The 27,651-nt window shown below is 51.7% G+C and overlaps 3 protein-coding genes across 3 annotated transcripts, besides 19 other annotated features; all 3 read left to right on the forward strand.

The window, feature by feature from the left end:
• Positions 1-27,651: part of a sequence feature (sequence corresponds to BAC RPCI93-28F8) that runs on past both edges of the window.
• Positions 394-462: a microsatellite.
• Positions 520-627: a microsatellite.
• Positions 741-774: a microsatellite.
• Positions 804-838: a sequence feature (GA-rich).
• Positions 868-940: a sequence feature (GA-rich).
• Positions 1,700-1,781: a sequence feature (GA-rich).
• Positions 1,786-1,825: a microsatellite.
• Tb927.5.1120 (hypothetical protein, conserved) lies at positions 1,872-20,060 on the forward strand (the record flags this gene model as incomplete). The annotated part of the gene is made up of 1 exon (XM_839693.1): positions 1,872-20,060. The coding sequence occupies one exon, from the start codon at positions 1,872-1,874 to the stop codon at positions 20,058-20,060; it is 18,189 nt and encodes a 6,062-aa protein (XP_844786.1).
• On the forward strand, positions 20,704-21,642 carry Tb927.5.1130 (hypothetical protein, conserved; the record flags this gene model as incomplete). Its single annotated transcript, XM_839694.1, has 1 exon — positions 20,704-21,642. One exon carries the CDS (start codon positions 20,704-20,706, stop codon positions 21,640-21,642), a length of 939 nt encoding a protein of 312 aa, XP_844787.1.
• Positions 22,438-22,502: a sequence feature (GA-rich).
• Positions 22,604-22,681: a microsatellite.
• Positions 23,022-23,050: a microsatellite.
• Positions 23,188-23,215: a microsatellite.
• Positions 23,398-23,436: a microsatellite.
• Positions 23,756-23,808: a sequence feature (T-rich).
• Positions 24,192-24,269: a sequence feature (A-rich).
• Tb927.5.1140 (choline/ethanolamine kinase, putative) lies at positions 24,578-26,464 on the forward strand (the record flags this gene model as incomplete). Its single annotated transcript, XM_839695.1, has 1 exon — positions 24,578-26,464. The coding sequence occupies one exon, from the start codon at positions 24,578-24,580 to the stop codon at positions 26,462-26,464; it is 1,887 nt and encodes a 628-aa protein (XP_844788.1).
• Positions 24,857-24,901: a microsatellite.
• Positions 26,658-26,730: a microsatellite.
• Positions 27,017-27,052: a microsatellite.
• Positions 27,491-27,520: a microsatellite.

Here is a 27,651-nt window from a genome sequence, read left to right on the forward strand (position 1 = left end):
TAATTGCTTTCCCTCCCTGTTCTGCATTTCATTCATTCATCACCATCATCTTGCTTTGTTCCCTAATGTGTGTGTGCGTGTGAGTCTCCGATTCCGGTCTTTATTTTCTTCTTTCCTTGTTATTTTCTGCTTTAAAAAAAAATACAAACAAATAAACAACTCTTCCGATGGGTGCGTTCAGTCATCTGATGTGAACTGAACCAGAAAGGAATAACGTGTATCATTTCTTCTGTTGTGTTGTTTCTACAGTTAATCTCACTTGTTTCCTTCTTTTTCCCTCTTCTCATTATTTTTATTTTCTCGACTCAGTTAGTTCAGTTGAAGCAGAAGCAGTCCCTTTTCACTTCTGTTTTCTGTTTTCTGTTTTTTTTTTTTAATTTTATCTGGCGTTGCCATCATCATCATCTTCATCCTCCTCCTCCTTGTCGTCGTCACTGTTACTACTGTCATTATTGTTATTATTTTTCTCTCCTTGCACCCCCAGTCCTTTTTTATTTCACGGAAGCCGGTTTCCCCTTCATTGTTATTATTATTATTATTACCGGTGTGTTATTGTCTTCAGTTACCGTTATTGTATTCTTATATTTTTATTATTGTCATTATTATTATTATTATTATCATCATCATCGTTCGTATCGGACGGGTCGGTCTGCATTCATTTCAATATTATTTGTGCAGCGGTTGTGGTGCGCTGAAAGTGACGAACACAACAGCAACAGAAGGAAGTTCACCACCAATACAAAAAAAAGAGAAAAAAAAGAAAGAAAAAAAAGAGTGAGAGTAAGTTAGTAAGTGAGACGTGAAAAAAAAGAAAGAGGGGAAAAAAGAAAGAAAGGAATAAGAACAACAACAACAACACGAACAAACAAGAAAAGGAGGGGAAGGTGAAAGGGCTTCAAGTGCAAGGAGAAGAAAGAAAAAAAAGGAAAAGAAAAGGGAAAAGTAAGAGCAACATCAAAGGAAGCGTGGTTAATATCAAAAGGAAAATATTTTAATTAAATAACGGGGCACATATCATTTTCAACTCACCATATTGAAAAAGAAACAGGTGGTAAGGACGAAGGAGGAAAAAAAAACAGGAGAAATTAAAGAAAAAAAAGATAATTTAAATATATACAAACAAACACAGCTACGGAAAGGGAAAATAGGAGTGAGAAAGAGGGTGTAATTTCTTCCTTTTATATTCACGCTTCTGTACCATTTATTCAGCGGTGACGATAAGGCCTGTTCTACGTGAAGAGGGTGAAACGACAATAATCAACACCAACAAAATAAAAGGTAGACAAACAGTGAAGAACAGAACGGGATTAAGCGGACGAGTTTCCATATTATTTCCAATATTATTGAGTGCGTGGGTGTGTACATATATTGTATTAAGAGTTGTAGCTTTTTGCTGAGACGAATAAAAGTTGCGTATATTCAACGACGACAGCAGCAACACTAACAAGTGAAGTCAAGTCAATTAGAAGGAGCCCACTATTCACACGGTTCCTGGAGAAGAAACAGGAAAAGGATATATATATATATATTCTTAAGAAGTGACGGGGGTGGGAAATAAAGGAGTTAAGAATTTGTACCAGTGACAGAGTAAAGGTGACAACACCGGTGCTTTATTAAGCAGCATATATTGGGGGAGGTAGGCGTGTGTGTGTCTGTGTTGGGGCGAAAACAAGGAAGCGGAAGTCTTTCAACACGAGTGAAAGGAAAAACAAGAAGATTAGAAATAAAAGAAAAAAGAAGAAAAAATAAAAGTAAGAATTGAAGCAGAGGAAGAAAAGGAATCATCACACATAAACACACACACACACACACACGCACACACACAAAAGTGTATATTTATTTATATATTTAGGTCGCCACGGTACAATTAAATGCCGGGGTTGTTAAAGTGGAAGAAGCGTTGTAGTCCCGTCGCGATGCGCCCAAGTAGGGGTTTGGTACCGTCTCCACGGAAGTCGCCCTCAAAACAGCGTTCCAGTGCGCACAGCGCAGCCGCGGGCGAGGAATGTTATGAACTGCAGGCGGTTCCATCTGTCATTCCGGCACTCCAAGCGATTAGTGCCGTGCGCCGCGCGGGAGCTCTGATGGCTCGTGTAATGAGTCCAACAGCGGATCGAATAGAAGGAGAGTTGTGGTATATTGCAGGGGAATACGGGCCGGGAAAGGGAAATGCCGCTGCACCCCAGTGGGTGACGTGCGATAGGCATCGGTTGGTGGTTTGGAGTAGCTGGTGTGGACAGGGCCGTATAATAGACACCGTTTCTTTCGATCGTCTTAGACTTATTCTCAACTTCTCTCATGCGCATACGCATAAGGTGTGCCAACGGCAGGCACCCGTCACAAGATATTCGGCGGCGAAGAACTTCTCCCTCCCCTCAGCTCGCGGGAGCAGAAGCCCTCCACAAACGTTTAGAAGAGGAACAACCACCTTTGCTAGGAAAAAAAAGCTCGGTGCGATCGCAACAGGCAGGATTCGCGCATATGGTGGTACGTCGATGCCCCGTTACTATTACTTTGGCGTGGAGTTTACTTGCCTTTACCGCACAGAGGACGGTAGAAATCACCGGCGGCGGCGGGTCATGATGTTTGCAACGGATGTTCAGCATGACCTCATCACGTGGCTGCAGTTCTTATCAGATGTAGAAGTTAAAAAGGTTCGAGAAACCGTATGTGGAGGGGGTTCTCAGGGAACGAAGCGCGCGCGGAAGTCTAAGCAGTGTATGAGTCCGAACGTTAGTTACTTTCTCAATGAAAGTGATTGCACTGCCGTAGACACTAGTAATGAGACGTCATTGGCTTCGTCATCTCCACTAGACATTGACACCACGATGGATCCCGCGGTAGCGCCGTCGAGGGCGTCCGATCGTGAGGTTGAGGCGCCCGGCCAATCAATATTTTCCCTTTTTTCTAGCACGGTAACCGATCCCACAAAGAGTCCATCACCACAGCCCATAGAAAAGGAGCAATCCGAGGAAGTCATAAGTAACGGGTCGCTTCTCGACATATCCCTTCACAACAACGAGCCACCACAACTGGCAGCTAGGCCTCACACACCAAAAAAAAAGAAAGCATCACTAAAAAAAGTAAAGAAGAAAACATACGAGGAGCTTAGGAATGAGCGAATGATGAGGGAAAATACCGAGCTCAAAAGAAAGAATGAAGAGTTAAAAAAGGAAATTAAAGTGGCAACAGATAAAATAACAGAACTGCAACGAAATCTTCAAGCATCAGAGAGAACGAATAGATACGCGGAAGAAGAATGCGAGCACCTCAGAGACAGTTTGCTTAAAGTAGAAAAACAAAAAGCCAACCTAGCAAAAAAACTAAGTGAATCAACAGGAAACGAATTTCAACTACAAAAGCAGGCTGTCGAACTTCACGCAACGTTAGAAGAACAGGCTGCTTGCATCCGTGCGCTGAGTGAGCAAATTACTGCCGCCGACGCCTACTTGCGAGACGCGGAGGGCGAGTGTGGTTCACTGGCTGGGTTGCTTGGTCTCTCCCCAGCAGAAGATGGTGGCGACCTCGGGACTGGTAGTGCTGGTTTGTCATTGTCGAATGGCGCGCTACGCATAGCGGAGAGACTGCGGTTGGCGTGCAGTGCGGTACACGACCTGGAGCAAGAACTGAAGGCCAGTGGGGAGCGTGAGCGTGCCTCTATAGAGGAATGTGATCGATTACGTAATGAACTACAGAAGCTGGAGTCGCAGCGTTCTGATCTGGAGGAGAGTCTGAATGCAGCCGAGGCGTTGGAGTGTGCGTTACGGCGCCAGCTACACGAGTCCCTAGAGGAGGTACGCAGTGCTGAGAATGCATTGAGTGCTGCGGAGCAGGCGTTGCGTTGCATACCGAGTGGGATGGATCAGTACGCACGGGATGCCGATGGCGGTTCTGTTTCTAATGATGATAGCCGTGAACTGCCGACACTTGCGCTGCCAGCGCGCATTGAGGGCGTGACCCGTCAGGCATGCGAATTCCGCGATGAGATGTACAAACGACACCAGGAGCTGTTGGACTTGGTTGCTAGAGGCGTGTGCAACGAGGATGCTCTTGCCCGTGTGCGTGAGCTGCGTTGTGCGAAGGAGGCTGTGGAGACGGAGCTGCAGGATACGCTAAGGGAAGCTGAGAAGCGGCTGTGTGTGGTGACCGCGTGTGAGGGTGTGCTTGGCGAGACTTTGTGCAGTGACGTTGTTGAGCAGCGCCAGGCAGAGCTGCTGTGCGCCCTGCGTGCAGACGTTGCAGAGGCCTGCGGTGTTTCGGGTAGTCATGTGATTGATGCTACGATAGCTGATGATGGTTCGAATGTGACTTTTCGTGTGGCTCACCCATACTGTGTCCCCGCAGCGGCTGTGCTGGCAAGGGTAGATTCATGCGCTTTCGACCGCGTACGGCGCGTCAACAAGTGGTCTTGTGGTGACTCTGAGGCGGTGTCCTTTGCCGAAGAAGATGAGGCGGAGCGTGAGTTTGTTGCAGTTGGGACCCCCGCTGGGGAGGCATTTTTGGCTCGGATAACCGAGTTGAGTGGGCGTTTCGCCTCTGTGAACGGTGAGCTGCGTGCAGCAGAGGACGCGCTTGCGGAGCGACCCGCTGTTGTGGTGTGTGGGTTGGAGCAGCGCGTTTCGGAGACTAATGCCACTGTGGAGGAACAGGCTGCTTGCATCCGTGCGCTGAGTGAGCAAATTGCTGCCGCCGACGCCTACTTGCGAGACGCGGAGGGCGAGTGTGGTTCACTGGCTGGGTTGCTTGGTCTCTCCCCAGCAGAAGATGGTGGCGACCTCGGGACTGGTAGTGCTGGTTTGTCATTGTCGAATGGCGCGCTACGCATAGCGGAGAGACTGCGGTTGGCGTGCAGTGCGGTACACGACCTGGAGCAAGAACTGAAGGCCAGTGGGGAGCGTGAGCGTGCCTCTATAGAGGAATGTGATCGATTACGTAATGAACTACAGAAGCTGGAGTCGCAGCGTTCTGATCTGGAGGAGAGTCTGAATGCAGCCGAGGCGTTGGAGTGTGCGTTACGGCGCCAGCTACACGAGTCCCTAGAGGAGGTACGCAGTGCTGAGAATGCATTGAGTGCTGCGGAGCAGGCGTTGCGTTGCATACCGAGTGGGATGGATCAGTACGCACGGGATGCCGATGGCGGTTCTGTTTCTAATGATGATAGCCGTGAACTGCCGACACTTGCGCTGCCAGCGCGCATTGAGGGCGTGACCCGTCAGGCATGCGAATTCCGCGATGAGATGTACAAACGACACCAGGAGCTGTTGGACTTGGTTGCTAGAGGCGTGTGCAACGAGGATGCTCTTGCCCGTGTGCGTGAGCTGCGTTGTGCGAAGGAGGCTGTGGAGACGGAGCTGCAGGATACGCTAAGGGAAGCTGAGAAGCGGCTGTGTGTGGTGACCGCGTGTGAGGGTGTGCTTGGCGAGACTTTGTGCAGTGACGTTGTTGAGCAGCGCCAGGCAGAGCTGCTGTGCGCCCTGCGTGCAGACGTTGCAGAGGCTTGCGGTGTTTCGGGTAGTCATGTGATTGATGCTACGATAGCTGATGATGGTTCGAATGTGACTTTTCGTGTGGCTCACCCATACTGTGTCCCCGCAGCGGCTGTGCTGGCAAGGGTAGATTCATGCGCTTTCGACCGCGTACGGCGCGTCAACAAGTGGTCTTGTGGTGACTCTGAGGCGGTGTCCTTTGCCGAAGAAGATGAGGCGGAGCGTGAGTTTGTTGCAGTTGGGACCCCCGCTGGGGAGGCATTTTTGGCTCGGATAACCGAGTTGAGTGGGCGTTTCGCCTCTGTGAACGGTGAGCTGCGTGCAGCAGAGGACGCGCTTGCGGAGCGACCCGCTGTTGTGGTGTGTGGGTTGGAGCAGCGCGTTTCGGAGACTAATGCCACTGTGGAGGAACAGGCTGCTTGCATCCGTGCGCTGAGTGAGCAAATTGCTGCCGCCGACGCCTACTTGCGAGATGCGGAGGGCGAGTGTGGTTCACTGGCTGGGTTGCTTGGTCTCTCCCCAGCAGAAGATGGTGGCGACCTCGGGACTGGTAGTGCTGGTTTGTCATTGTCGAATGGCGCGCTACGCATAGCGGAGAGACTGCGGTTGGCGTGCAGTGCGGTACACGACCTGGAGCAAGAACTGAAGGCCAGTGGGGAGCGTGAGCGTGCCTCTATAGAGGAATGTGATCGATTACGTAATGAACTACAGAAGCTGGAGTCGCAGCGTTCTGATCTGGAGGAGAGTCTGAATGCAGCCGAGGCGTTGGAGTGTGCGTTACGGCGCCAGCTACACGAGTCCCTAGAGGAGGTACGCAGTGCTGAGAATGCATTGAGTGCTGCGGAGCAGGCGTTGCGTTGCATACCGAGTGGGATGGATCAGTACGCACGGGATGCCGATGGCGGTTCTGTTTCTAATGATGATAGCCGTGAACTGCCGACACTTGCGCTGCCAGCGCGCATTGAGGGCGTGACCCGTCAGGCATGCGAATTCCGCGATGAGATGTACAAACGACACCAGGAGCTGTTGGACTTGGTTGCTAGAGGCGTGTGCAACGAGGATGCTCTTGCCCGTGTGCGTGAGCTGCGTTGTGCGAAGGAGGCTGTGGAGACGGAGCTGCAGGATACGCTAAGGGAAGCTGAGAAGCGGCTGTGTGTGGTGACCGCGTGTGAGGGTGTGCTTGGCGAGACTTTGTGCAGTGACGTTGTTGAGCAGCGCCAGGCAGAGCTGCTGTGCGCCCTGCGTGCAGACGTTGCAGAGGCCTGCGGTGTTTCGGGTAGTCATGTGATTGATGCTACGATAGCTGATGATGGTTCGAATGTGACTTTTCGTGTGGCTCACCCATACTGTGTCCCCGCAGCGGCTGTGCTGGCAAGGGTAGATTCATGCGCTTTCGACCGCGTACGGCGCGTCAACAAGTGGTCTTGTGGTGACTCTGAGGCGGTGTCCTTTGCCGAAGAAGATGAGGCGGAGCGTGAGTTTGTTGCAGTTGGGACCCCCGCTGGGGAGGCATTTTTGGCTCGGATAACCGAGTTGAGTGGGCGTTTCGCCTCTGTGAACGGTGAGCTGCGTGCAGCAGAGGACGCGCTTGCGGAGCGACCCGCTGTTGTGGTGTGTGGGTTGGAGCAGCGCGTTTCGGAGACTAATGCCACTGTGGAGGAACAGGCTGCTTGCATCCGTGCGCTGAGTGAGCAAATTGCTGCCGCCGACGCCTACTTGCGAGATGCGGAGGGCGAGTGTGGTTCACTGGCTGGGTTGCTTGGTCTCTCCCCAGCAGAAGATGGTGGCGACCTCGGGACTGGTAGTGCTGGTTTGTCATTGTCGAATGGCGCGCTACGCATAGCGGAGAGACTGCGGTTGGCGTGCAGTGCGGTACACGACCTGGAGCAAGAACTGAAGGCCAGTGGGGAGCGTGAGCGTGCCTCTATAGAGGAATGTGATCGATTACGTAATGAACTACAGAAGCTGGAGTCGCAGCGTTCTGATCTGGAGGAGAGTCTGAATGCAGCCGAGGCGTTGGAGTGTGCGTTACGGCGCCAGCTACACGAGTCCCTAGAGGAGGTACGCAGTGCTGAGAATGCATTGAGTGCTGCGGAGCAGGCGTTGCGTTGCATACCGAGTGGGATGGATCAGTATGCACGGGATGCCGATGGCGGTTCTGTTTCTAATGATGATAGCCGTGAACTGCCGACACTTGCGCTGCCAGCGCGCATTGAGGGCGTGACCCGTCAGGCATGCGAATTCCGCGATGAGATGTACAAACGACACCAGGAGCTGTTGGACTTGGTTGCTAGAGGCGTGTGCAACGAGGATGCTCTTGCCCGTGTGCGTGAGCTGCGTTGTGCGAAGGAGGCTGTGGAGACGGAGCTGCAGGATACGCTAAGGGAAGCTGAGAAGCGGCTGTGTGTGGTGACCGCGTGTGAGGGTGTGCTTGGCGAGACTTTGTGCAGTGACGTTGTTGAGCAGCGCCAGGCAGAGCTGCTGTGCGCCCTGCGTGCAGACGTTGCAGAGGCCTGCGGTGTTTCGGGTAGTCATGTGATTGATGCTACGATAGCTGATGATGGTTCGAATGTGACTTTTCGTGTGGCTCACCCATACTGTGTCCCCGCAGCGGCTGTGCTGGCAAGGGTAGATTCATGCGCTTTCGACCGCGTACGGCGCGTCAACAAGTGGTCTTGTGGTGACTCTGAGGCGGTGTCCTTTGCCGAAGAAGATGAGGCGGAGCGTGAGTTTGTTGCAGTTGGGACCCCCGCTGGGGAGGCATTTTTGGCTCGGATAACCGAGTTGAGTGGGCGTTTCGCCTCTGTGAACGGTGAGCTGCGTGCAGCAGAGGACGCGCTTGCGGAGCGACCCGCTGTTGTGGTGTGTGGGTTGGAGCAGCGCGTTTCGGAGACTAATGCCACTGTGGAGGAACAGGCTGCTTGCATCCGTGCGCTGAGTGAGCAAATTGCTGCCGCCGACGCCTACTTGCGAGATGCGGAGGGCGAGTGTGGTTCACTGGCTGGGTTGCTTGGTCTCTCCCCAGCAGAAGATGGTGGCGACCTCGGGACTGGTAGTGCTGGTTTGTCATTGTCGAATGGCGCGCTACGCATAGCGGAGAGACTGCGGTTGGCGTGCAGTGCGGTACACGACCTGGAGCAAGAACTGAAGGCCAGTGGGGAGCGTGAGCGTGCCTCTATAGAGGAATGTGATCGATTACGTAATGAACTACAGAAGCTGGAGTCGCAGCGTTCTGATCTGGAGGAGAGTCTGAATGCAGCCGAGGCGTTGGAGTGTGCGTTACGGCGCCAGCTACACGAGTCCCTAGAGGAGGTACGCAGTGCTGAGAATGCATTGAGTGCTGCGGAGCAGGCGTTGCGTTGCATACCGAGTGGGATGGATCAGTATGCACGGGATGCCGATGGCGGTTCTGTTTCTAATGATGATAGCCGTGAACTGCCGACACTTGCGCTGCCAGCGCGCATTGAGGGCGTGACCCGTCAGGCATGCGAATTCCGCGATGAGATGTACAAACGACACCAGGAGCTGTTGGACTTGGTTGCTAGAGGCGTGTGCAACGAGGATGCTCTTGCCCGTGTGCGTGAGCTGCGTTGTGCGAAGGAGGCTGTGGAGACGGAGCTGCAGGATACGCTAAGGGAAGCTGAGAAGCGGCTGTGTGTGGTGACCGCGTGTGAGGGTGTGCTTGGCGAGACTTTGTGCAGTGACGTTGTTGAGCAGCGCCAGGCAGAGCTGCTGTGCGCCCTGCGTGCAGACGTTGCAGAGGCCTGCGGTGTTTCGGGTAGTCATGTGATTGATGCTACGATAGCTGATGATGGTTCGAATGTGACTTTTCGTGTGGCTCACCCATACTGTGTCCCCGCAGCGGCTGTGCTGGCAAGGGTAGATTCATGCGCTTTCGACCGCGTACGGCGCGTCAACAAGTGGTCTTGTGGTGACTCTGAGGCGGTGTCCTTTGCCGAAGAAGATGAGGCGGAGCGTGAGTTTGTTGCAGTTGGGACCCCCGCTGGGGAGGCATTTTTGGCTCGGATAACCGAGTTGAGTGGGCGTTTCGCCTCTGTGAACGGTGAGCTGCGTGCAGCAGAGGACGCGCTTGCGGAGCGACCCGCTGTTGTGGTGTGTGGGTTGGAGCAGCGCGTTTCGGAGACTAATGCCACTGTGGAGGAACAGGCTGCTTGCATCCGTGCGCTGAGTGAGCAAATTGCTGCCGCCGACGCCTACTTGCGAGATGCGGAGGGCGAGTGTGGTTCACTGGCTGGGTTGCTTGGTCTCTCCCCAGCAGAAGATGGTGGCGACCTCGGGACTGGTAGTGCTGGTTTGTCATTGTCGAATGGCGCGCTACGCATAGCGGAGAGACTGCGGTTGGCGTGCAGTGCGGTACACGACCTGGAGCAAGAACTGAAGGCCAGTGGGGAGCGTGAGCGTGCCTCTATAGAGGAATGTGATCGATTACGTAATGAACTACAGAAGCTGGAGTCGCAGCGTTCTGATCTGGAGGAGAGTCTGAATGCAGCCGAGGCGTTGGAGTGTGCGTTACGGCGCCAGCTACACGAGTCCCTAGAGGAGGTACGCAGTGCTGAGAATGCATTGAGTGCTGCGGAGCAGGCGTTGCGTTGCATACCGAGTGGGATGGATCAGTACGCACGGGATGCCGATGGCGGTTCTGTTTCTAATGATGATAGCCGTGAACTGCCGACACTTGCGCTGCCAGCGCGCATTGAGGGCGTGACCCGTCAGGCATGCGAATTCCGCGATGAGATGTACAAACGACACCAGGAGCTGTTGGACTTGGTTGCTAGAGGCGTGTGCAACGAGGATGCTCTTGCCCGTGTGCGTGAGCTGCGTTGTGCGAAGGAGGCTGTGGAGACGGAGCTGCAGGATACGCTAAGGGAAGCTGAGAAGCGGCTGTGTGTGGTGACCGCGTGTGAGGGTGTGCTTGGCGAGACTTTGTGCAGTGACGTTGTTGAGCAGCGCCAGGCAGAGCTGCTGTGCGCCCTGCGTGCAGACGTTGCAGAGGCCTGCGGTGTTTCGGGTAGTCATGTGATTGATGCTACGATAGCTGATGATGGTTCGAATGTGACTTTTCGTGTGGCTCACCCATACTGTGTCCCCGCAGCGGCTGTGCTGGCAAGGGTAGATTCATGCGCTTTCGACCGCGTACGGCGCGTCAACAAGTGGTCTTGTGGTGACTCTGAGGCGGTGTCCTTTGCCGAAGAAGATGAGGCGGAGCGTGAGTTTGTTGCAGTTGGGACCCCCGCTGGGGAGGCATTTTTGGCTCGGATAACCGAGTTGAGTGGGCGTTTCGCCTCTGTGAACGGTGAGCTGCGTGCAGCAGAGGACGCGCTTGCGGAGCGACCCGCTGTTGTGGTGTGTGGGTTGGAGCAGCGCGTTTCGGAGACTAATGCCACTGTGGAGGAACAGGCTGCTTGCATCCGTGCGCTGAGTGAGCAAATTGCTGCCGCCGACGCCTACTTGCGAGACGCGGAGGGCGAGTGTGGTTCACTGGCTGGGTTGCTTGGTCTCTCCCCAGCAGAAGATGGTGGCGACCTCGGGACTGGTAGTGCTGGTTTGTCATTGTCGAATGGCGCGCTACGCATAGCGGAGAGACTGCGGTTGGCGTGCAGTGCGGTACACGACCTGGAGCAAGAACTGAAGGCCAGTGGGGAGCGTGAGCGTGCCTCTATAGAGGAATGTGATCGATTACGTAATGAACTACAGAAGCTGGAGTCGCAGCGTTCTGATCTGGAGGAGAGTCTGAATGCAGCCGAGGCGTTGGAGTGTGCGTTACGGCGCCAGCTACACGAGTCCCTAGAGGAGGTACGCAGTGCTGAGAATGCATTGAGTGCTGCGGAGCAGGCGTTGCGTTGCATACCGAGTGGGATGGATCAGTATGCACGGGATGCCGATGGCGGTTCTGTTTCTAATGATGATAGCCGTGAACTGCCGACACTTGCGCTGCCAGCGCGCATTGAGGGCGTGACCCGTCAGGCATGCGAATTCCGCGATGAGATGTACAAACGACACCAGGAGCTGTTGGACTTGGTTGCTAGAGGCGTGTGCAACGAGGATGCTCTTGCCCGTGTGCGTGAGCTGCGTTGTGCGAAGGAGGCTGTGGAGACGGAGCTGCAGGATACGCTAAGGGAAGCTGAGAAGCGGCTGTGTGTGGTGACCGCGTGTGAGGGTGTGCTTGGCGAGACTTTGTGCAGTGACGTTGTTGAGCAGCGCCAGGCAGAGCTGCTGTGCGCCCTGCGTGCAGACGTTGCAGAGGCTTGCGGTGTTTCGGGTAGTCATGTGATTGATGCTACGATAGCTGATGATGGTTCGAATGTGACTTTTCGTGTGGCTCACCCATACTGTGTCCCCGCAGCGGCTGTGCTGGCAAGGGTAGATTCATGCGCTTTCGACCGCGTACGGCGCGTCAACAAGTGGTCTTGTGGTGACTCTGAGGCGGTGTCCTTTGCCGAAGAAGATGAGGCGGAGCGTGAGTTTGTTGCAGTTGGGACCCCCGCTGGGGAGGCATTTTTGGCTCGGATAACCGAGTTGAGTGGGCGTTTCGCCTCTGTGAACGGTGAGCTGCGTGCAGCAGAGGACGCGCTTGCGGAGCGACCCGCTGTTGTGGTGTGTGGGTTGGAGCAGCGCGTTTCGGAGACTAATGCCACTGTGGAGGAACAGGCTGCTTGCATCCGTGCGCTGAGTGAGCAAATTGCTGCCGCCGACGCCTACTTGCGAGATGCGGAGGGCGAGTGTGGTTCACTGGCTGGGTTGCTTGGTCTCTCCCCAGCAGAAGATGGTGGCGACCTCGGGACTGGTAGTGGTGGTTTGTCATTGTCGAATGGCGCGCTACGCATAGCGGAGAGACTGCGGTTGGCGTGCAGTGCGGTACACGACCTGGAGCAAGAACTGAAGGCCAGTGGGGAGCGTGAGCGTGCCTCTATAGAGGAATGTGATCGATTACGTAATGAACTACAGAAGCTGGAGTCGCAGCGTTCTGATCTGGAGGAGAGTCTGAATGCAGCCGAGGCGTTGGAGTGTGCGTTACGGCGCCAGCTACACGAGTCCCTAGAGGAGGTACGCAGTGCTGAGAATGCATTGAGTGCTGCGGAGCAGGCGTTGCGTTGCATACCGAGTGGGATGGATCAGTACGCACGGGATGCCGATGGCGGTTCTGTTTCTAATGATGATAGCCGTGAACTGCCGACACTTGCGCTGCCAGCGCGCATTGAGGGCGTGACCCGTCAGGCATGCGAATTCCGCGATGAGATGTACAAACGACACCAGGAGCTGTTGGACTTGGTTGCTAGAGGCGTGTGCAACGAGGATGCTCTTGCCCGTGTGCGTGAGCTGCGTTGTGCGAAGGAGGCTGTGGAGACGGAGCTGCAGGATACGCTAAGGGAAGCTGAGAAGCGGCTGTGTGTGGTGACCGCGTGTGAGGGTGTGCTTGGCGAGACTTTGTGCAGTGACGTTGTTGAGCAGCGCCAGGCAGAGCTGCTGTGCGCCCTGCGTGCAGACGTTGCAGAGGCCTGCGGTGTTTCGGGTAGTCATGTGATTGATGCTACGATAGCTGATGATGGTTCGAATGTGACTTTTCGTGTGGCTCACCCATACTGTGTCCCCGCAGCGGCTGTGCTGGCAAGGGTAGATTCATGCGCTTTCGACCGCGTACGGCGCGTCAACAAGTGGTCTTGTGGTGACTCTGAGGCGGTGTCCTTTGCCGAAGAAGATGAGGCGGAGCGTGAGTTTGTTGCAGTTGGGACCCCCGCTGGGGAGGCATTTTTGGCTCGGATAACCGAGTTGAGTGGGCGTTTCGCCTCTGTGAACGGTGAGCTGCGTGCAGCAGAGGACGCGCTTGCGGAGCGACCCGCTGTTGTGGTGTGTGGGTTGGAGCAGCGCGTTTCGGAGACTAATGCCACTGTGGAGGAACAGGCTGCTTGCATCCGTGCGCTGAGTGAGCAAATTGCTGCCGCCGACGCCTACTTGCGAGATGCGGAGGGCGAGTGTGGTTCACTGGCTGGGTTGCTTGGTCTCTCCCCAGCAGAAGATGGTGGCGACCTCGGGACTGGTAGTGCTGGTTTGTCATTGTCGAATGGCGCGCTACGCATAGCGGAGAGACTGCGGTTGGCGTGCAGTGCGGTACACGACCTGGAGCAAGAACTGAAGGCCAGTGGGGAGCGTGAGCGTGCCTCTATAGAGGAATGTGATCGATTACGTAATGAACTACAGAAGCTGGAGTCGCAGCGTTCTGATCTGGAGGAGAGTCTGAATGCAGCCGAGGCGTTGGAGTGTGCGTTACGGCGCCAGCTACACGAGTCCCTAGAGGAGGTACGCAGTGCTGAGAATGCATTGAGTGCTGCGGAGCAGGCGTTGCGTTGCATACCGAGTGGGATGGATCAGTACGCACGGGATGCCGATGGCGGTTCTGTTTCTAATGATGATAGCCGTGAACTGCCGACACTTGCGCTGCCAGCGCGCATTGAGGGCGTGACCCGTCAGGCATGCGAATTCCGCGATGAGATGTACAAACGACACCAGGAGCTGTTGGACTTGGTTGCTAGAGGCGTGTGCAACGAGGATGCTCTTGCCCGTGTGCGTGAGCTGCGTTGTGCGAAGGAGGCTGTGGAGACGGAGCTGCAGGATACGCTAAGGGAAGCTGAGAAGCGGCTGTGTGTGGTGACCGCGTGTGAGGGTGTGCTTGGCGAGACTTTGTGCAGTGACGTTGTTGAGCAGCGCCAGGCAGAGCTGCTGTGCGCCCTGCGTGCAGACGTTGCAGAGGCCTGCGGTGTTTCGGGTAGTCATGTGATTGATGCTACGATAGCTGATGATGGTTCGAATGTGACTTTTCGTGTGGCTCACCCATACTGTGTCCCCGCAGCGGCTGTGCTGGCAAGGGTAGATTCATGCGCTTTCGACCGCGTACGGCGCGTCAACAAGTGGTCTTGTGGTGACTCTGAGGCGGTGTCCTTTGCCGAAGAAGATGAGGCGGAGCGTGAGTTTGTTGCAGTTGGGACCCCCGCTGGGGAGGCATTTTTGGCTCGGATAACCGAGTTGAGTGGGCGTTTCGCCTCTGTGAACGGTGAGCTGCGTGCAGCAGAGGACGCGCTTGCGGAGCGACCCGCTGTTGTGGTGTGTGGGTTGGAGCAGCGCGTTTCGGAGACTAATGCCACTGTGGAGGAACAGGCTGCTTGCATCCGTGCGCTGAGTGAGCAAATTGCTGCCGCCGACGCCTACTTGCGAGATGCGGAGGGCGAGTGTGGTTCACTGGCTGGGTTGCTTGGTCTCTCCCCAGCAGAAGATGGTGGCGACCTCGGGACTGGTAGTGCTGGTTTGTCATTGTCGAATGGCGCGCTACGCATAGCGGAGAGACTGCGGTTGGCGTGCAGTGCGGTACACGACCTGGAGCAAGAACTGAAGGCCAGTGGGGAGCGTGAGCGTGCCTCTATAGAGGAATGTGATCGATTACGTAATGAACTACAGAAGCTGGAGTCGCAGCGTTCTGATCTGGAGGAGAGTCTGAATGCAGCCGAGGCGTTGGAGTGTGCGTTACGGCGCCAGCTACACGAGTCCCTAGAGGAGGTACGCAGTGCTGAGAATGCATTGAGTGCTGCGGAGCAGGCGTTGCGTTGCATACCGAGTGGGATGGATCAGTACGCACGGGATGCCGATGGCGGTTCTGTTTCTAATGATGATAGCCGTGAACTGCCGACACTTGCGCTGCCAGCGCGCATTGAGGGCGTGACCCGTCAGGCATGCGAATTCCGCGGTGAGATGTACAAACGACACCAGGAGCTGTTGGACTTGGTTGCTAGAGGCGTGTGCAACGAGGATGCTCTTGCCCGTGTGCGTGAGCTGCGTTGTGCGAAGGAGGCTGTGGAGACGGAGCTGCAGGATACGCTAAGGGAAGCTGAGAAGCGGCTGTGTGTGGTGACCGCGTGTGAGGGTGTGCTTGGCGAGACTTTGTGCAGTGACGTTGTTGAGCAGCGCCAGGCAGAGCTGCTGTGCGCCCTGCGTGCAGACGTTGCAGAGGCCTGCGGTGTTTCGGGTAGTCATGTGATTGATGCTACGATAGCTGATGATGGTTCGAATGTGACTTTTCGTGTGGCTCACCCATACTGTGTCCCCGCAGCGGCTGTGCTGGCAAGGGTAGATTCATGCGCTTTCGACCGCGTACGGCGCGTCAACAAGTGGTCTTGTGGTGACTCTGAGGCGGTGTCCTTTGCCGAAGAAGATGAGGCGGAGCGTGAGTTTGTTGCAGTTGGGACCCCCGCTGGGGAGGCATTTTTGGCTCGGATAACCGAGTTGAGTGGGCGTTTCGCCTCTGTGAACGGTGAGCTGCGTGCAGCAGAGGACGCGCTTGCGGAGCGACCCGCTGTTGTGGTGTGTGGGTTGGAGCAGCGCGTTTCGGAGACTAATGCCACTGTGGAGGAACAGGCTGCTTGCATCCGTGCGCTGAGTGAGCAAATTGCTGCCGCCGACGCCTACTTGCGAGACGCGGAGGGCGAGTGTGGTTCACTGGCTGGGTTGCTTGGTCTCTCCCCAGCAGAAGATGGTGGCGACCTCGGGACTGGTAGTGCTGGTTTGTCATTGTCGAATGGCGCGCTACGCATAGCGGAGAGACTGCGGTTGGCGTGCAGTGCGGTACACGACCTGGAGCAAGAACTGAAGGCCAGTGGGGAGCGTGAGCGTGCCTCTATAGAGGAATGTGATCGATTACGTAATGAACTACAGAAGCTGGAGTCGCAGCGTTCTGATCTGGAGGAGAGTCTGAATGCAGCCGAGATACCGGAACAGATTTTGAGGGGTCATGTTGATTCTTTTTTGTGTCGTGTTTTTACGTCGTTGAAGTGTTTGCGTGATGTTGTTGCTGGTTTTGCTGTGTTTATGTGTTCTGATGTTGATGTTGATGGGAGCCCGTTTCTTTCTTTTGGTCAGGAGGGAACATTGGAGAAGAATATTGATTTGTCGCTGTATCGTTTAGAATTACTTGTTCCAACTATTGATGTTTTATGTCGTGGGCTTGTTGGGTTGTGTCGTTTTTATGAGGCTGATCGTTTGTCACTGATGAATGGATTGACTGGTCTTGGGGTAGAGCCGGGTGGTCTGGTATTGAATTCGGTTATTCCTTGCGCTGATGCTCGACGTTCTTTGAGTGGCACTCTTGTTGATATTGTTTCTGCTGCTGGCGATATATCCGTTGTAGGTGATTTCGGAGGTAATGATAACTCTGTTGCAGAAGGTGGAACTAAATCGTTGTTGCAGGCGGTCGGGGTTTGGCAGACTTCCGTTGAGGAGTTTTCTGCTGAGGAGCAGTGTTCTTATTCAAAAGTTGTTGCGGGTATTGTTGGAGGTTTTCGAGATGAGGGGATAGCTGCCCGTCGCGCCCTGGTTAATGTGCGTAAGGCGCTTGAAGGTAAGGTGCCCTGTAGGGATGATGTTATCGATGGTAATGTTGTTGCCTCTCAAGGAAGTGATTTGGAGACCAGTGAAGGAAGGGAGGTTGTACGCCTGATTGCAGAGCAGAGGAAGTCGGTTTTATTTGCTTTGACCTCTTTGTTGTCATCCGTGTCGGCCGACGGAGTTGAAAGGGCTATGAGATTAAGTAAGAATGTTCCCTTCAGTGATTTAGTGTTGTTGTTGCGCCACGAGTGCGTAAACGTTTCCAAAGCGTTTATGTCACTTAATGCAATTGTCCAGGAGGGTAGCAACATTGCAATTGTTACCTCTGGGGAAAGTGGTGAGAGTAGCCAGCCGGGGTCGTCAGTGACCGGGTTTACTGAGGTGAAAGGTGATAACGTGGTGCCATCGAAGACGTCTGCCGCCATTGAAAACGTCTCGTCACCAGACCTCGCCCCTTCACAGTCAGCCGGGGGAGAGGGCGGAAAACTTCACACGGGAAAGGGACCCGCTTCCGCATCTGATTCTGCTATGGATTCTACCGTTGCTTCCGCCGGGATATGTGCGGTTGATGGGATGCCGTCGCACTCAACCTCACTGTCTCGGTGCCCTAGTGTCGCTGCTGAAGACACGGATGAGAGGGCCGACTTGCTGTTTTCCCTTAGAGACTTCGTTGAGGCCGAAGAAGCTTCTGGGAAGCCGCTCGCAATCGTTCAACAGGTGCGTGAGCACATTCATGCCCGTACCGAGGAGCTTCAGCAGCTTCGTACTGCTGCAGTAAAGAGTGTGGAGACGCTCAGTGGTGATCCACTTCCAGCCGGTGCTAAGCCTTATGATGTAGCCGGCGCACTACTAGCAGCTGTGAAGACAACGAGCGACTCTATTGGTGGCGTCCACGCATTGCTGTCCGGTGTCACTTTGGAGGAAGCTCCAGCCCAAGCGACACGTTCACTTAAACCGAAGGCGAAACCTCAACCGGTAGGTCGTTGCAACTCCTCGATAGTGCTTTCGCTAAAGCGTGCCGTCTTGCTGAATCCTCGCCTTGCGCAGGCCGGTGGGAGGAGGTCCCGTGAAAGCGTGCAAATGGGGTTAAGCACGGCTTCTCGCTCTGCTGGAAACCGCAGTTCGGTGTCGGGAAATTCAAGTTCAGGAGGGGGAGGCGCATCCGTCGGCCCGCAGAAGCTACATGAACTCATCAAAGCTATCGAGAGCAAGCTAAAGATTGTCCAACATACAAGGGACACATGCAGTGTTTGTCTGTATCTTTTGGGCGACAAAGAGGGAGGGAACGTCCCTGCTGAGGAACTGCCGACTCGCCTCTTGCTGCAAGCACAGGACTTATTCTCCGGACTGACGCAAATACAGAACTTGGATTTAGGTGACGAAGACGATGAGCCCAACGCCGATGACAAGTCAAGCGAGGGGAATTCTTTGGTTGGCAAGCCGTCTTGGATAACCTCAAGGCTGCTGAAAGTTGCTAAGGTCTTTAGGTCGCTTCAGTATATCAACGAGTCTATGAAACAAAGGGAGGCTGTCGCTGAAAAGCAGAGAAGCTTCTTGCTACTGGATGTAAATGAATTACGGAACACCCATGCGGAAGAAAAGCGGCGGCTTCAAGATATGCTGGAGGGTGCGAAGGTGCAGCTGCGGGAGCGCGACCTTAATATCAAAGACATGCAGCAGCAGAATGCTATTTTGCGGGCGGATTACGACAAAGCCTGCGCGGAAAGTAAGCATATGACTCTAGAGTTGAATGATATGCGCGGAACGCTGGATGATCTTCAGCATTGGTTGGAGGGCGTAGAAATGGCCGCTGGGGTTGTGCGCAGGTCATCAGCTGCTGTCTGGGGACAGATTTGTAGCGTTGAGCAGAAGTTGACAGAAAGATTATCCGCATTTATTCCTACAGATCACGGGCGCTATAGGCGAACGAGTAAAACTAACGTAGAAGAGAAAATGGAGGTGTCGCTAACCGCAAGAGAAACCGGGGGGGAAGTGGAGTTGGTACCTGTTTCGGGTGGAAAGCTAGTGGTACAGCTGGTTGAGGATAGCGCTAGCTGCTTGAGACAATGTGAGGAGTCTCTTCAACTGTTGGAGCGTCCTCTTATTCTCGTGCCTGCCTTGAGTGAATGGATAAAGCAACAATACTTGTCTCTAAAAGACAATGTATCACACGCTGAGGAGGAGGTTCGCTCAATCCTGCGCAGTTGCTACCGGAGTGCGGCCGATCTGCTATATGATAAACTCCGTGCCGTGCAGCGTCACAGGGAGGCGGAGCTTGAACTTGATGCGTCCCATGCACGCTGGCAAGGGCGGTTGCGGGATATTGAGGCAGCTCACAAGGAACACACTGCTGTACTGAACCGCCGGCTGGCAACAATGTGGGACTTGACTACTCAACAAGATGTGCTGCGCGCCGAGACGGCCAGATGGCAGGCCTGTGCGGAGGCGGCGGCAGAGGAAACGGAGCGCTTGCGAGTGTTGCTTCGTGCCGCTGAGTCCAGAGAGGTGCCCCAGCCTACTGAGGTTGTTAAAATAATAGAAGTTGAGCCACCTAGAGCACCAAAGCCATCTACAAGGGAGGTTTCTATTATGACAGATTTACTCATTGTTGAGGAGCCTGCTGTACCCGATTACGATGAGGCAACTGATGTGTTGAAGATACGGGCAGAGCTTTCAGATGCTTTGGAATATGCCAAGCATCAGGCGGATGACGCTGCGCGCTGTCGCTCTTTGATGCAGGAGCAACTCCACTTGTTGGATGGTGGTCAGGGGGCGGTTGTGGATCCGTCACTTTCGCTGGGAAAGTTGATTGAAACACATAAGAAGCGCCTCCTGATGCACGTGGATGAGCGTAGGAAACTTCTTGAAGCTTGGCAGACTGCGCAGCACAACATTTCCCGGCTAAAACAGGAAATCGATGAAAGGGAGCGACAACGCAAGAAGGAAACACGAGAACTGGAGACACAAATTAAGGAACTACGGGTGAGAGTGCAGCGAAAGCTCGAAATGGATATGATCACGGAGCGGCAAATTGCGGAAGCAGAGCGATCGATTGACCGGGAGTTCGAGGAGTTGTGCCGCCGAGCCTTAAGCGGCCTGTCTGTAGCTGCGCATTTGCAACAGTTGCGCAGTTCTCTGATGGCGCGGATACGCATGCAAATGGAGGCACAGCGCCCCAGACACTGAGGCGATAGTAGTAGTGACGGCACTGTGCGGTATTATCCGCAGAGTCATGGACGAATCTGCTGGTTTTGTTCTATGGACTTTTTGTGTCCGTCCATTAACTGCCACGATTTCGATTGAACTTCACGTCGCTATGTAAAAAAAAAAAGCCTTTATGTAGCCTGTGAAACAGGGGCGGGGGAGGGGACAGAGCCGTTCCGTACTGTAAACAGAGGAAAATATGCAACACACTGTTTCTTTTAGATATTCGTTCAATTTACTTCTATATGTTCTTTCCGAGCTGTCGCGACCCTCCGTCCCTGAGTCGAAAGCGAATCAACAACAGGGCTATTCTACTCTCTTTTTCTCCATGCCATGCCAACGACTATGTAATATTCGTCTTATTTACTGCATAGCATTGTGTGGCAGAGCCCGTCAGTCCCACATTTTTTCCCACTCGTTCTCTGCTTAATTGTTCACTGCTATGGCTCAATTGACTACTTCCCCCCTCTGTATTCTCATTCTGTTTCAACATATGTTTTGTCCACGCGTTGCCACGCCACTAAAAAGGGAGGAAGAAGGTAGAAGAGAAGGAGGAGAGCGGGCGCGAAGCAAGGTAAAAAGGGAAATAATCGGAAAGGAGAAAAGGGCCAACTAAGTTAAAAAGATGTGCGGAAAGGACAGCGGTGTCGAGGAGCGGAAGCTTCAGCATCCGCACCGTGTACAGCAGTTCACCGCAGGGGTTGCGCTTTCTGATATTGCAACCGCAGGTGTAGTAGGTTTCACCGCCGCCATTCCCATTTCCATTGTGGACTACAGTATCATGGCTCGCGTTGCCGGCGTGACGAACAGCAGTGGACGTGTGTTATGGGAGGGCATGAGAACACTGTTCCTGCGTCCACACCGCTTTTTCATTCCGTGTGCAGAGAACAAATGCGCTCCAGTGTTTGGTGCGTGTTTTACGGTATACAGCCTTACATTCTGCACTTCTAACCTTACGAAGAGCTATTGTGAAGCAAAAGGTTACACACCTGAGCGGTCCAATTTAATCACGGGTTTAGCCGGCGGCGCCACCAACACACTCATGACCATGTGGAAAGATAGCCTTATCCTTCGCATCCTGCCCCCAGTAGGGGGTGCATCTGCGGGTTCAGGGCGGCCTAAACCAGTGCCGTGGTTGACACGTGGCCTTTTTGTTGGCCGTGATGTCTTCACATGTTTAGCCGCTTTCACCATCACACCCATGGTGGCAACGTGGTTGACAAATTACTTCTGGAATGCCAAAGAAAATGCCAAACTCACTCAGCCGCGGCCGCTGGAGGGGAAGACGCATATTCCGCTTGCGACCGTCGACCTCGCGCAGCTCATAACGCCCACAGCACTGCAGACAGTTACAACATTTATGCACATTTTTGCCATTCGTTACCGCCAGACGTATCCCAACTTCACATTTGGTGATCTTTCAACGAGCTTGCGGGAAACGTACCTCTCTTCGTTGATTCTGCGCATTGTGCGTATTCTTCCGGCGTTTGGTGTTGGCGGCATTCTCAACCGCGAACTTCGTTCTGATCTTCAGGACCGTGTGGAAGGTCCGGCATACCACTAAAGTTTCATCCCTGTTTCGTTTCTTTCTTGGTTGTCTTTTCTGGTATTTTACGTTGTTTCCGTTTTCCCACTTTGTGCTCTTTTTCTTCTTTTCCCCCTTTTTTGACTTTTTGTTTGTTTGTTTCCTCTCCTGTAGTCGGTCCTCCCTTTTCCCTTTACGTAGGTCTCAATTTGGCTACATTTACGCGGGACAACTTTTGGGTTAGTTGGTTAGTGCTACACGCATTTGGTCGGGAGCAATTTCTTTTCTCATCCCTCCCCTTTCTTCTCATCGCACATTCGAGATCTTCCCTTTTTTGTTTTCAATTATCGTTTCTCTCTCTTCTATTCTCTTTGTGTTTGCGTTTGTGCATGTGCTTGTATGTCTCCTCAAAAACACGTAAACAAATAAGTAAATATATATAAACGATATGTATGCAGCTTGGTATTTTTGTTTTATCGTACGTTATATGCTCCTCATTACATGTCAAACACAGAGGCCTTCATCCGTAGGAATACAAACCCCGCTTGCACGCGCTTTTTTTATTTATTCGTTTCTTCCCTTCTTTCATTTTTACCTCATTTTTGCTTCTTTTATTTTTAGTTTACATCTGCATGCCTGACTCAACTCAACTCGGCTCAGGCTCCTCTCAAATGTTACATTTTTTAATTACAATTTGTAGCCTTAAAAGTTGCGAATAACATGCGGGAGTCGTCTTTCCTTTTCTTCCTGCATCTGTATGGGGGAATGAATAACTAAGAGTTTTTTGTTTTTGAAAAGAGGTGAATAAAATAAATGGGTGAGTGAAGAGGACACGACAAGGAGAAATAAAAAGAGAAGGGGGAGGAACGAACGAATGAACGAAAAGGAGAGGAAAGGAGGGTGAGTGAGTTAACAATTGTGTGGGGAAACGCGAAAAATTTGCCACAGATTACTGTTATGACTGTATAATTATTCGTTTGGTGATGGATGATCTTGTGATTGTATAAATATACAATATATGTATATTTAAGTGGGTAAACAAATGAATAAATAAGTATGTATGTGTGTGTATGTGTGTGCCGCTTCTGACATAAGTGGTGGCTGTGGGAGTCACCATTAGAGAAATCGCATTCGATTTCAAAGGGGGCGGTATTTAAAAAAGAAAAGAAAAGGGGAAGAGGGTGGTAGAAGTATAGTGAAGTAAAAGAAAGAAACAAAAGCAACAGCATCGGGTAACAAATAAGAGCAGTAAGGACAAAATGTCGCATTCGCGAGTAAACAAATAGGAATGATTGAGTAAGTGAATATGTTCTTGTTTTCCTGTTTTGCATGGATGAATGGTGGGTGGCAGGACGGGGGAGGGAAATTTTTTTGTTTTCGTTTCCCTTCTTTTCTCCATCACATTTCCCCCTACTCGAATTATTGTTATCATTATTATTGTTATTATGTTGTCATTCATCACTTATTTTGTGGTGACGCATATGCGTGTGCGGCCATGTGGTGGTTGTTTTTTTTTTTTTACTGTTTTATGACAATCAGTTCTCTTTTTTCTATATTTTGAAACTGTGACATTGAGACAACAATACACACACACACACACACACACACACACCTATATATATATATATATATGTACGTTCTTTTTCTCTCTCTCTCTTTTCGTCCTCCCGATATGTTTACGTTTTGTCTCTTTATGTTGTGTTTGCCGCACTTTCGCCGTTTCGTAAATCGTTGCAATATATTTGGGGTATTGTTACTGTAGTTTTAATGTGATGTAATAAAATATGATATATTTGTATATGCATATATATGTATGTATATATGTGTGTGTGTCGATATTTTGATAATTGTTAGCTGGCAGCCGTCTAATCGTGGGAATGAGTGAATGAGTGTGTGATGCTATATTGGACATATCTTTGTAATAAAGATGATAATAGCAAAAAAGTACGAGGACGTTATTGGCGTGTGGTTATTAAAGCGTTTCAGGAACAAGGAGAGAGTACACGCACAAAAAAAAAAAAGACAATAATAATACTTAGTTAGGGCTTTTAACCGAGTGACGTTGAAGGGTGGAGGGGAATGAATGGGATGATGCGGAGCCGTCACATTTTATGCCGTAATTTGGTCTTGGCAACAACATTGCATCCCAACCTTTTCTTTTCTTTCCCCTTCATCTTATCTCATCTCATTTTATTTTATTTTGTTGTTTTCCAACCCCTCCCCTTTGGGATTTCATATGTATGAATAAAAATTTTTGTGCTTGTGTGCGTTTGCATGTGTTTTCGTTGAGGTATTGTATTGTGGTATGTCTTTCCTCGATTTTATGCGCATGAAATTTTTGTTGTTTTTCTTGATGTTGATCAATAAATGGTGAGACACGGAGAGATGAAGTGCAGTCGCGAATGACTTCGGCATGTTACGTTCTAGGATTTACTTCTTTTTCTCACTTTCATTTCTTCACAGGTGACTGCTCTCGGGCATCGTTTTTGTTACTGCCGAACAGCGGAATTTTTTTTTTTCTGATTCGGGTGGTTTCGAGGGTAGGGAAGTGCGTTGTGCAGGTCGGCGACGGTGTGGCTGAGGCGCTCAAGACAAAACGGAAAGAAAAAATGATAATAAATGAGGCAAAAATACGAAGAAAAAAAAGTAAAACAAAAGGAAGAAAATATCGGCGGTGCGACACGTAAGTGATGCGTAAGTGAGTACGGTGTCATCTCCGCATCGAAACAACGAAGCGTTTCTTCGAGTCGAACAGACAATATAACATTCCCCTTCTAACTAACCTACAACTAACAACTTGTTTATACATTTTTCTGTTTAATTTTTTTTATTTTTCGCCCACTTTCATCTCCATTTGTTTTTTTTTGTTTTTCAATTTCTTCGGATGCACATTCGCACTACCACTCCAGTTCTCACTAGCTTAACGTCTTGTAACTTTGGAACTGCCTCTTTAGGGGATACATCGCCGTATTGCATGGCATTACGACCGTTCCCGTTGGGGAACACACCGCTGCATGCCGTCATTCGGCGTTCTGCTCGTGAATTTGAATGTGTTGAGGCAGTTCCCGCCTCGAATGCTGTTCGCTCACCTTCAACTGCATCATGGGTTTCTGCAGAGTCCCTTGATAGTATCATTTCACTGGCTAACCGCACATCTGAAGAAATGGAGGTGGATCAACTCATTTATCGCCTCTGCCGTTCCCTTTACCATGTGGCCAAGAAAAAATCTGCACAGATCCACTGCCACCCCAACCACCAGGAGCGGCAACAACAACAGCAGCAAGCCAGCAGCAGCGGCTGGCGTTCCGTCGAATGTGAGGGTCACTTCTCCAACATGCGCGGCCGTGAGGACTGGTGCCCGTTGTTGCACCTCTTTGATCCAAGGAGTTATTATAAGGTGATGGGGCAACCGAGTCAACACGACGGGTGCAAACTTTGTGGTGATGTGGTGGGTACAGAGAGCAGTCCTGAAGGTGTTTCGCAGTGGCTGATGAGCGAATTGAGCGTAACGCGACTTACGGGTGGCAACAGCAACCACGTGTATCGGCTGGGCCACGCTTCTTTTCCCAAGAAAGCTGTTCTTCTGCGCGTGTATGGTGATGGTGGTGGGGGTGACGTGATTGACCGGGCCCGGGATATTAAAGTGATGCGACTTATGAGCAAGTCAGAGATGGGTCCAGGCTTATTGCATACTTTCCACTGGGGCCGCGTTGAGGAATTTATGGATGGTGTGTTGACGTGCACGACGGAGAAGCTCCTTACTTCTCCATCCCTACTTGCTGATGTGTATGGAGGTTTAAGTAAGATGCATCAGTTGGATTACACGCCGCTTCTGCCAGAAAACATGAGGACAAAGGGGATGTCTAACGGGCATAATTCATCTCAGAGTGTGAGCGACACGGTTTCTAAATCAGGTGGTGGACAGGAGGGACCTGACGGCACAGTGGGGGGCGTGAATGAGCTGGAAAGCACTTGTCATACCTCTTTCGAGCGTGTATGTCTCCGGTTGCTTAGGTTAGTGTCCTTGAATGTGGTGGAGGAACACCGTCACTCGCTTGAGAGCTGGTTAGCTGGTGAGGTCATGTTCGTGCGAAGGGAACTGCAATATCGTGGGATACCGGTGGTGTTGTCACACAACGATCTAAACCCTGGAAACATTCTTCTTTCCGATGGAGCAGGAGAGGCCAGCGGTACCGTCTTCAGTGACGAGGAGCTGAGAGTGGAGAACACACCGTTGTCAAAGCGTTATGTGACCCGAAAAGGCAAAAACATGAACCTTGTGGAGCGCCGTGGTTTCCTTTTTATTGATTTTGAGTACGCGGATGCCAACTACCGCTGCTTCGACCTTGGGAACACGCTTTGCGAGCTGGACTACGACTATACCCGTGGAACAGAAGCGGGAGGCCGGGGATTCATCAAATATCTTTTTGTATTTCCCCCGCCCGCAATGGAGGAGGCATGGCGTGGGCTCGGGGAGGAGTACCCCCGCATGCCGGAGCTCATTTATGATGCCTGGCGTCGTGGCGTGTGTGATGGATCGTCGGATATCGGCTCTGTGGCTTTGCTCGCCGTGAGACGTTACTTCGCAGAGCGGGACAATGTGCCACTTGAGACTGTGGAACTCAGTGAAGCTCAGGTTGGGGAGGTGCTGCTTGGTATGCTCGCCTCGCATCTCTATTGGACAATCTGGTCGATGACAATGGGATCTGCACCGGATAATTGCGTTGAATGCGAGGACTGCGATGATCAGATGTTTGCTGTAGGCGGAAGTGGGCTTGATTACATGCGATATGGTGAATGTCGTCTGCGGGAGTACATTGCTCTGCGTGGTTGGCTCGCAGAGAAGGGGCTTCTTTCCTGAGTTTTTTCCCTTTCCCTTTCAAAGAGGAAAAAAAAAGACATAAGGAAAGAAAGCAAAAGGAATAAAAACGAGAACGAGTGAATAAGTATGTGGGTGCCTAGGGTGAAGTGACACGGTTGCTCCCTTTTTTCCTCATCTTTACCAGTGCTGTTGCCAATAGTGTTCCAGTTTCAATGGTAATTTACGGTGATAGTTATCATTATTATTTTTACCACTATTGCTGTTATCATTATCGTCGTCAACATAATTATCGTTACTGTTGTGATGTGGTTTGTTAGGGTGGGGGGCGAGGGGGGTTAAGTCAGCCTCGGCCGTTTTCCTCCTTCCAACGCAAACCGCGACCCAATCGCGTTAAAAACGGCGATGGTTTGCTTTGCTTTGTTCGTAGTTTTCCATTGTTCTTGTTTTCCATTACATTCTTTTTTTCCATCTTTTGCCCTCTATCGTATCACTTTAGCTTTTCCTATAGTTTGAACTACTCATGAGTGGGTGCTCACCGTCTTCCATTAACTCTTATTACCGTGTGCCGCCATTTATTTTGCAGCATCTGGGGTTGTTGTTGTTGTTGTTGTTGTTGTTGTTGCTATTTGGCGCGCATGTGTGCCCGTGAGAGAAGTGACTTGAAGTAGAATGGAAAGAACCGGAGATAACAAGTGCATACGAGTCTATGAATATGAATATTGGTTAAGTGCCGTATGTCTGCTTATGCATATATACATTGTTTTTTTGTTTTTTTTTTAGACACTGGCACTTACGGCGGCTCCGTGTGTGTTTGTATGCCACAATTATCTCTGCTTCATTCCACATCGCAACACACTTCATAAAATTTCTCACCTCTCGGGAATAAAAGGAATGCAAACAAAATCGTAATGAAACAAAACGATTAAAAAGAAGAAAAAAAGGAGATTGGAAGGCGGGAGGATGAGGGAAAGTTGTAAGGGGGAGGTAAGGAGCGGATGAAGAGTGAAAGGTGCTATTGGAAAGACGCGTTACTCCCTTTTTTGTGCTTTTGCATTTGTTTTAGCGTACATATATATATATATATATATGAATATACGTGTGTGCAGTGTGTGTATTGTGTGCATGGGAAAGTACAAAAAAAGAAAGGAATTCACTGAAAATGAGGGGAAATAAGAGGGAACATGTGCGGGGGAATGATGTAGGAAGAAGTAAAGATAATAATAACA

Source organism: Trypanosoma brucei, chromosome 5 (assembly GCF_000002445.2).
Source record: "Trypanosoma brucei brucei TREU927 chromosome 5, complete sequence".
Taxonomy (NCBI): domain Eukaryota; phylum Euglenozoa; class Kinetoplastea; order Trypanosomatida; family Trypanosomatidae; genus Trypanosoma; species Trypanosoma brucei.